The sequence below is a fragment of the Neophocaena asiaeorientalis genome, unplaced genomic scaffold (assembly GCF_003031525.2).
Source record: "Neophocaena asiaeorientalis asiaeorientalis breed wild unplaced genomic scaffold, Neophocaena_asiaeorientalis_V1.1 scaffold256, whole genome shotgun sequence".
NCBI classification, from domain to species: Eukaryota; Metazoa; Chordata; class Mammalia; order Artiodactyla; family Phocoenidae; genus Neophocaena; species Neophocaena asiaeorientalis.
Window position 1 is genome coordinate 366,741 of NW_020185324.1, and position 9,690 is coordinate 376,430.

Below are 9,690 nucleotides of genomic sequence, written 5' to 3' on the forward strand. Positions count from 1 at the left end.
GGGGTGTGGTAGGAAGTGTCAGCAAAGTTCTTAGAATGTGACTAAAGTGAGCGACAACAGATAGGTGTCCAGAAGACAGGCTGTGCCTCCAGTGCTATGTGACAGATCTCACTAACACGATCTGCAGGGGACACCGTGACCCACTGATTTCTTTCAATATGTAACTGCTGAGCGCCCTGGAGCCCGGCTCTGAGGACTGGGGTCTGAGCTGATGACTGCCAGGCAGGCGGACCAGCCAGAGAGATGGTGGAGGGGACGGAGGTCTGGACGGAGGGAGAAGTGGTACAGCCGAGCAGAGATGGCAAGGGAGTGATGGAGAGGTGGGCTGCAGGACCTCATCCCAGGAAGGCACTGAGTGGCTTCCTGAGGTTGGTGGCAAGGTTCACCTTCTCCACAGAGCATGTGGCTGCCACTAAGAGAAGGGGGCAGAGGCTGTGGTTACTCTCTTGAGCCATCAGGGCCCTGGGCAAGCTGAGAAAGGAGGAGGCTGAGAAGTGAGCGGAGGAAATGGGGGTGCGGAACGCGGATGGCCGTTTAAAAACGTTGGCTCAGAAGGGAGAAGTGAGAGAGCGGCTGTGATAAGCACAGTATCGCCACAGCACATTCTAGAGTGTTCACCATCAGCGGGGTAGCGTCCTCAGACTTTAGACAAAAGGACTCAGTTAGTCCTCATTACATTCCAACGAGGGAAGTACTATTCACGACAATGATGTCCTATAAAGTTGCCACAAACACTGGATTAGCAAGTTACTAAGGGAAATATGGAGAGGTTCCTGCGAGCCTCTGGTCACACGTTCACCAAATGATCAATGCATAACCTTGTTTTACATGTGTTGCTGTTCAAAGGTGCCTTGTTTAATATATATTGTTGATTCCTTGACACTGAACTCACAGCCAACAGCGCTAGAACTCACGCTTTGGACGGAGCTTATCCAACCCACGTATTTTCTCCCTAAGGCCCATCACAGCCTTCTTGCACAGAGGAACACTAGACAGCACTTCAGCACAATGCTTGAGGGCCGCTTTAAACAGTGAAATTATAAACGAAAGTCACGAAAATGTGAAAAACGCGCCACCAAATAGACTGTGAACAGGACCCTTGTTTCCAGTGTGGGAGTCAGGGACATGTGAGTGGAGGTGACTCACATTTTTTTGCTGCTCTGTGCACGTCTGAGAATGACCACAGAAGTGCCCTGAGTATCGATTTTGGGGATAGAAATACATTTTAGTGAGTAGGTGAATTCACAAGTAGAGGATGCAGGAAGAAGGAGGATCGACTGTATCTGTATTTTACGGATGAGGAAACTGAGGCACGGAAGGGTAACTTGCCCAGAGTCACACAAACACACAAAGTGGGGGATCTGGGATTGGAACCCACGCTGTCTGGACCCAAGGTCTGGGCCTCAAAGGAAAGAATCACATCCTGGGAATGATACAGGACTCCAGACACGGAGGGGAGGTGTTTGAGAATACAGGGCTCCCCTCAGTCAATTTCCCTTCTCTCCGGGATCCTGGCCCCTCAGATCCTAGCTGTCTCAGTCTCTCTGCTACCTTCACACAGCTGTTTTTGTCTTTTAATTTTACATCTTCGATGGTCTGGTGGGAGGGCTGATCTAAAAGCAAGGTACTCCTCATTCACAGCCAGAGTAGAAGGCTCCATTCAGCTGTGTTGAATCACAAGAGGACAGTGGCCGAAGACTCCCTGCCTTGTCTCTCACCTGCTTTCCCCATCTAACATTCCCTGGGTAACTGCTTAACCCTCCCAAGCTCTGCTTCCTCCTCTGAAGGTAGGGATCATGGTACTGGCCTTGAAGACTGGTTATGAGGATCCAACAGTAGGACATCAATATTCCAAACACAGGGCCTGAGGGTTCCGTCAATTTCCATTTTGAAGCATGTCAACGGAAGTGTGAAGAGGTAGGAGGTCAGAGAGGCAAAATCTGGCCTTTGCCCAAGGGAGGCAGATGGATTTCACGGTGGGGAGCCACCCAGGGCCACCCCTCCTGCGGCCACATCACCTGGAGCCATCGGACTATGTGTCTTGTGCGGGTCTGCTTGAGTCTCCAGGGTTCAGTGACTCCGTGAGCGCAGCACACGGCTGGCTCATGGTAGACATTGGAGGAGATACTAGATAGTTCTTGGGCCCACAGCCTCAAGTTCAGGCCCTGGAACCACACGACTCAACTAAGACCTGGCCTGGTGGTCGGCAGGGAGGCCAGCCTTCACCCCAGGGTCCCCTCGGTCTCCTAGGCCCTGTCAAGCCACAAGCCTGAAGAGAGAATCAGCTCTCATCCGCTGCTGGGGAGGACAAACTGGCATGACCACTCTTGGCATCTAGTGACTGGGATATCTGCTGGCCCCTCGCTCAGCAATGCCAGTCTGAGGACTTCACCCAAGAGGAGGTTCTGTCCACGCACGGGCACGCCCAGTGCAGCACCACCGTAAGAGCAGCTCACTGGACTCAACCGGATGTGATGGGAGGAGCCTGGACAAGGTGTGACATACTCACCCAACGGCTACTATCCAGAGACAAAGCAAATAAATGACAACTGTGTGCTTCAGTGTCGCTGAGTCTCAAACACTGATCATGACATTGATCACGAGTACGGCACAGCAGAATAAATAGAGCAAAATGGTTCTTTTAAACGAATGCTACATGCTTTAGGGAGACATACACAGGAGGTGAAACTCTGAGAAGGGGATGCCTGACAGAATTCAGGGTAGCAGAGTCCTCTCAGGGAGGACCAGGCTGTAACGGAAAGCACACCAGGCCTTCACAGAACACTCAATATTGTATTTTTTTAAAAAAATATTTATTTATTTATTTATTTGGCTGCGTCAGGTCTTAGTTGTGGCTCGTGGAATCTTCGTTGCGGCATGCGGGATCTTTCATTGCAGCACAGAGGCTTCTCTCTAGTTGTGTGCGGGCTCCAGAGCATGCAGACTCAGTAGTTGCGGCACGCCGGCTCTGTAGTTGAGCACCAGGCCTTCACAGAACACTCAATATTGTATTTTTTTTTAAAAATATTTATTTATTTATTTGGCTGCGTCAGGTCTTAGTTGTGGCTCGTGGAATCTTCGTTGCGGCATGCGGGATCTTTCATTGCAGCACAGAGGCTTCTCTCTAGTTGTGTGCGGGCTCCAGAGCATGCAGACTCAGTAGTTGCGGCACGCCGGCTCTGTAGTTGTGGTGCATGTGCTTAGTTGCCCCGAGGCACGTGGGATCTTAGTTCCCCGACCAGGGATCGAACCCACATCCCCTGCATTGGAAGGTGGATTCTTAACCACTGGACCACCAGGGAAGTCCCTGGAACACTCCATATTCAATTTCTTAACCTAGTGGTGGGAACATGGGAGTTTGTTATTAATCTTTAAACAATACGGATATATTTTTAAAAATATTTATTTTTGGCTGCACTGGGTCTTTGTTGCTGTGCGCAGGCTTTCTCTAGTTGCGGCGAGCAGGGGCTACTCTTTGTTGCGGTGTGCGGGCTTCTCATTGCAGTGGCTTTTCTTGCTGCAGAGCACGGGCTCTAGGCGTGTGGGCTTCAGTAGTTGTGGCACACAGGCTCTAGAGCTCAGGCTCAGTAGTTGTGGCTCACGGGCTGTAGAGCTCAGGCTCAGTAGTTGTGGCACACGGGCTTGGTTGTTCCGTGGCATGTGGGATCTTCCCGGACCAGGGCTCGAACCCGTGCCCCCTGCATTGGCAGGCGGATTCTTAACCACTGCGCCACCAGGGAAGCCCACGGATATTTTAAATACACTTTTGTGTATAGACTCTACGCATAGAGTCATGTATACTGTCTGTGGAAGACAATAACAATGAATTTAGAGTGAAGTAGGGCATAACCACCCAGGCAAAGGCCATGGGGTCATAAGTGACGATCGTGTCCCTCTAGAAAAATTAATAGATGCCTAAACGCATTCCGAGGTATGCAGAAGTGGCTGCAGCAGGAGCTTCTGAAGTTGTTTAAGAGCAGTGGCACCTAGGTATCTCCTCCTTGGAGCTGCCTCCAGCATTAAAGGGGAAAGGTTAGAGACCCTGTCACTGTCACACTCTCTTATTATTAGGGTCGGAGGCTGCCTGCCGGAAGCAGGGTCTTCTCCAAGCCTTGGGGTGAATAAGGCAGGCAGTGGAGGGCTGTGAGCTGCAGGCTTGCAAGGCATTTCTGTGGATTCTGGGTTCTCCTGAGCAGCTGGAACTGAGAACTGACAATCAGAAGCTAAATGTGCTCACTTCCAAAGCTGTGCACACAGTAGCCGCCAGACACATGTGGCCACTGGGCACTTGAAACATGGCTGGTGTGACCGAGGAACTGGATTTTAAACTTCACTTAATTTTAGTTTTAAAATGATACTCAGTAAGGTTACTGGAAAATTTAAAATATGTTTGCAACAACTCAAGTGTGTGAATTTACTTTTTCAGTTGTGAATTTTATAAAATCTAAATATAGATCAAGTATTTCCACAATAACCTCAGTTTAACATCTGATGGACAAGGGATGGAAGTATGAAATCCATACTGGATTTGGAAGAATAAGTACAAAGAGGGGATGTGAAATATCTCAGTAATCTTTCAGTCTTGATTACCTGTTGACATGGTAACATTTTGGCTATACTAGGTTACGTAAATGTATTGTTGAAATTAATTTCACCTGTTTCTTTCTACCTTCCCAATGTAACTACTAGAAAACTTATTGCACAGGTGGCTCCCATTCTATTTCTGCTGTGGAAGTAGAAGCAGCGGGTAGAGAAAATAAAGGTGGAGAAAAGGGTCCCCAAATGAACTCCCCAAACAATCTTGGGTCAGAAGTCATCAGGACCCACATGGAGTCCAAGGGATCAACCTGAGGACAGTTAAGGCCTTCAAAAAATTAAACAGGATCGTGATCCCAGTTGCCACTGTCATCCACCCAACTCCACAAGTACTGAAGATGTGCAAGGGAACTGCGGAAGAGACAGGTTAAACCAACCTGATTAACTATGGAAGAAGGGGCCCAATGGGTAGCCTAGGTTGTTAACCACCTAGCAACCTCCCAATGGCCCAAATCCCAGTATGTGCCAAGTGCCCACCTCCCGGGTGCGCCTCTGAATCAACAGCCTTTATCAGCCACTAGGTACCGTCCAAAAGACCACGCCATATCTTGTCACTCTCCTAAATTAAAAACTGCTGAGGACACAGGCAGGCGTGGAAGGGCACGTCAGGGCAGCTCCAGGTGAGAGCAGCACAGAAGGATCAGAGTAATAAACGTGGGCGTTCTGCAGAAGGGGATCGTGGGACCAGCATGGCCGTAACTACCTAGTTTTCCTAAGAGGAGGAAATCCGAGATTCCAGCTTTGAGTGTTGACAACCAATCCCAGTGTTTCTTCAGACAGGGTCAAATAACACACGTCAGCGGGAGGTGTAGGCCTAAAGTCCAAATTCCGGAGCTCCGTGAACAATTTGGGTTGGATTTCACCTGCCTCCTTCACTATCCACAATCCATCCAGCGGACCAGCCACTCAGAGTTGATCGTTGCCCACTTTCCCGGCCTTTATCCACGCCGTTCTCTCCTCTGAGAGCCCCTCACCGCCCCCTGCCGTCTTCAGACCCTGATTAAACATCACCTCCATCCTCCGGTGTAACCTTCTCAAGCCCACAGCCTTTCTTTGGGTTTCCTCCTTTCAAGTCGTGGAGTAACCGGGTCAGGTATTTCTTTGTATCCCCGCGAGGGAACAAGTGCAATTAAGTGCTGAAGGCTTTATATATGTTAATTAAACTGCATGCCAGCTCGGCAAAATGGGTACTCTCCCCTTCAGAGAAAAAGAAGACAGGCCTCAGAGAGGTTCTGGGATCCCCCGACGTCCCCGAGCTCTTATGAGTCCAGGGGCCAGAGATGGAACCCAGGTCCGATCCAAAAGCCCTGCTGCTCTAGCTACTGTGCTCCACAACTTTGACATCTTTACCTCGCTCGCTGAAAGCGTTTCGTTCATAAAAGCCCATGTATATTATAGTACCTGGCATATATTATTAAAGTTATCGCAAAGAGAATCGACAAGCTTAGAGCCACCACAGGTCCCTAAGAGCCGATGCCCGCCCGCCTTCCCTGCCTTTGCCCGCGCGGTTCCCGCAGTTGCACTGCATGATACAATCTCTGTCTTCTCACCAGAAAGCGGAAGCCAGTGCAACTGTAACCGGGAGAAACGGAGACTGGGGAAGGCACCCGGGCGCCGCCGCCCTTCCCCCGCCTGAGCGCGGCCCCGCGGGAACTGGAGCGGGTGCGCGTGCCCAGGCGCCCTAGCGTCCACATGCTCCTCGCGATCTGCGGCCGCTCCGCCTCCTGCTCCGGGGACGCCGGGCGCCGCCTGGTGGTCACGGGTTGCAGCTGCAGTCGCAAGCTTCCCTTTTCTGCAGGCTTGGGAAACGAGCAGAAGGTAGACTTCAGTAAGAACTTCCCTGCGTTGCTCTATTTCTGCATTTAACAAAAATAGATAGAGAACCTGTTTTGTGCAAAGCAGGGGGCTTACCCCTTGGGCAACATAGTGAATGCGTAACCAAGGTCCCTGACCCCAGAGACTTCAGCTTAGTGACCCGCTGCTGACGAATTCTATACAAAAGGCTTTGGGAGCTGCAGTTTTGCTGTGGACGTGTGGGGGTCCTGAAGCTGCTTGGCCGCCAGTATAGGTTACAGCAGTTAGGAGATTGCGGACAGGAGACTGACTGCCTGATTTAAATATATCCCCTGCCCACTTCCTACCTGTGTGGCCAGTGGGCAAGTTAATTAACCTCTCTGTGCCTCATCTGTAGAATGGGGTATACAAGTTTCTACTTGACAGGGTTGTTATAAGGATAAAATGAGTTAATCTATGTGAAGTTTTCTTGGACAGGCCCTGGATCCTATTAAGTCCACAATAAATACTAAGTTGTTAATACATTTTAAAATAAAATTTTACTTAGGTAGTGTAGTGCAAAGGAATACGAACTGTGAAAGTTCTTTCGTATTTTAATATGCTTTAGAAAATGTCAAATATGTGTACTAGAGAATATCATCTTTATGGGTAAGATAGTGAGAAGAGGAGATAGAAAGTGTTAAAATTCTACCAAAGCCACCTTGGTACTTTGTGAATGGAGTAGATAAGACACACATATAAATACTTAGGACAATGACAAGTGTTAAATGGGTGTCAGTGTTGCATGGGAGAGTATATACAACTAGGGGTGGGGGCAGTCAGGGAAGTCTTCATGGAGGAAGGGGCATTTGTACAGGGCCTTGAAAAACAGGGTAAAGGAGGTGGGATCTGACTGGCTCTCTGACAGGGCATTCTTTTGGTTGGGAGACATTTTCCTGCATTCAGGTAATTCTAAGCAGCAGTTTATTGAGCACCTGTTATGTAGATGTTAGGCATGGAGAAACCATTTCCCGCTTGTAAAATGTCTGGAGATACTTTTTTTTTTTAATATAAATTTAATTTATTTATTTATTTTTGACTGTGTTGGGTCTTCGTTGCTGGGCATGGGCTTTCTGTAGTTGCGGCGAGCAGGGGCTACTCTTTGTTGCGGTGTGCGAGCTTCTCATTGCAGTGGCTTCTCTTGTTGCGGAGCACGGGCTCTAGGCACGCGGGCCCTAGCAGTTGTGGCTCGCGGGCTCCAGAGGGCAGGCTCAGTAGTTGTGGCACACGGGCTTAGTTGCTCCACGGCATGTGGGATCTTCCCTGACCAGGGCTCGAACGTGTGTCCCCTGCATTGGCAGGTGGATTCTTAACCACTGAGCCACCAGGGAAGCCCTGGAGATACTTTTGATTGTCACAATTAGGCCGGGGTAGGGTGTGTGTGCGTTACTGGCATCTAGTAGGTAGAACCCAGGGATGCTGTTAGACATCCTGCTATGAACAGGAAGGACACCCACAACACAATTATCTAGTCCAAAACGCCAATGGTGCCAAGTCTGAGAAGCACTCACTAAAGCCATACTGGTAGAATCCACTGGAGGCAAAGAGAAGTGTGTTGGTTGTTGGCCTCGGCCCCAGACCCGCGGCACTAACAGCGAGGCCCTTCCTCACACGCTCAGAACAGCATTACTTAGAGAGTTGAATTATTATTAACCAGCATGCTTAGCATGTTTTGGCATAGAAAGCGCCCCAGTACCTGCTCCAACTGCCTGCAAAGTTGGTATCACTGCCCTGTCTTTTCAGCCAAGGAAACAGGCTTGGAATAGCAGAGCAGAGAATATTAAGGTCTCCCAAGAATCTGTTCTTCTCCAGATTCTGGGAGGTGATCAAAGGCAATTGGGCCCACCTGGTAAGAGGCTGCGGCGCGCCCCCATGGATGTGCAGAGATGTGGAGGGACCCTGTAGGTACCAGTGCCTTTCCCCTGCTCGCTAGGTTGCCTCCCCCTAAAGGCAGGTGCTAGGAGGTGGTGTGTGGCCACCCCAATATTTCCCTGGAACTCACATTGTCAGCCCTTAGGGTACTTTGATGAGATGTATTCTAGGACAGTGATTTGCAAAATGTGCGGACCAGCAGCTTCGGTAGCACCTGAGAACTTGTTAGAAAGGCAGATTCTCAAGTCCTATTCAGACCTACCGATCAGAAACTCTACGAGTAGGGCCCAGCAATCTGTGATATAATAAGCCCTCTAGGGAAATCTGAAGCACCTTGAGGTTTGAGAACCACTGCAGTAGGGTACATCTTGGGCAAAATTGTGAATTAAGCTGGTGTCACGAGGTTATCTTTCTAAATCTAAAATGTTAATCTAACCATAGCATTCCTGTTAGTTCCCTTTCACCACCATCAAGATAAGTGCTCTTAGCTAGTGGGAAGCAGCTGCACAGCACAGGGAGATCAGCTCGGTGCTTTGTGACCACCTAGAGGGGTGGGATAGGGAGGGTGGGAGGGAGGGAGACGCAAGAGGGAAGAGAGATGGGAACATATGTATATGTATAACTGATTCACTTTGTTATAAAGCAGAAACTAACACACCATTGTAAAGCAATTATACTCCAGTAAAGATGTAAAAAAAGAAAAAGATAAGTGCTCTTTCCACTCCCTTTTGTGTACCCTACTCTCCGGGTAATCTGAGTATACCAGTTAGGATTAGATTTTGTTGAGTATATCAGAGAACAAGAAAATAATGTTTTAAACAATTTAGAAGTTTATTTCTCTTTCACATCCAAAGATGTTGAGGAGCTGGCATCCAGGTTTCTTGGGCAGCTCAACAAAGTTATTAGGCATCCTTCCGGCTCTGCAATCTGTTATCTGGGGTGTGGACCTTGTCCTCACAGTCCAGAATAGTTGCCAGTGTATCAGCCATCACACGTGTATTCTAGGCAGCAGGGTGGAGGGAAAGGAATCCTCTCCCTTCAAAAGACACATTCTGGAATTTTCACCTAATACTTTCACTTGCATCTCATAGGCTAGGAATTAATCATGTGACCTTACTTAGCTGCAAGGGAAGCCAGGAAATGGAGTCATTTAGCTGAGCAGCCAATGTGTCCAACTAAAATTTGGAAATCCTGTTATTAAAAAGGGGAGAATGGGGGAGGGATGGACTGGGAGTTTGGGGTTATCTGATGCAAACTATTACATATAGAACAGATGGACAACAACGTCCTCCTGTATAGCACAGGGAACTATATTCAATATCCTGGGATAAACCATAATGGAAAAGAATATAAAAAAGAACGTGTATATGTGTATAACTGGGTCACTTT

At 48.8% G+C, this 9,690-nt stretch overlaps 1 protein-coding gene across 1 annotated transcript in view; it reads right to left on the minus strand.

The window, feature by feature from the left end:
- The window catches only part of FXN (frataxin), a 21,704-nt gene extending 15,731 nt beyond the window's left edge, over positions 1-5,973 (minus strand). The window contains 3 exon segments of the mRNA XM_024734247.1: positions 2,676-2,749; positions 5,788-5,877; positions 5,880-5,973. Of these exon segments, the coding sequence (XP_024590015.1) occupies positions 2,676-2,749; positions 5,788-5,877; positions 5,880-5,973 (258 nt within the window).
- Positions 5,974-9,690: the final 3,717 nt, after the last annotated feature.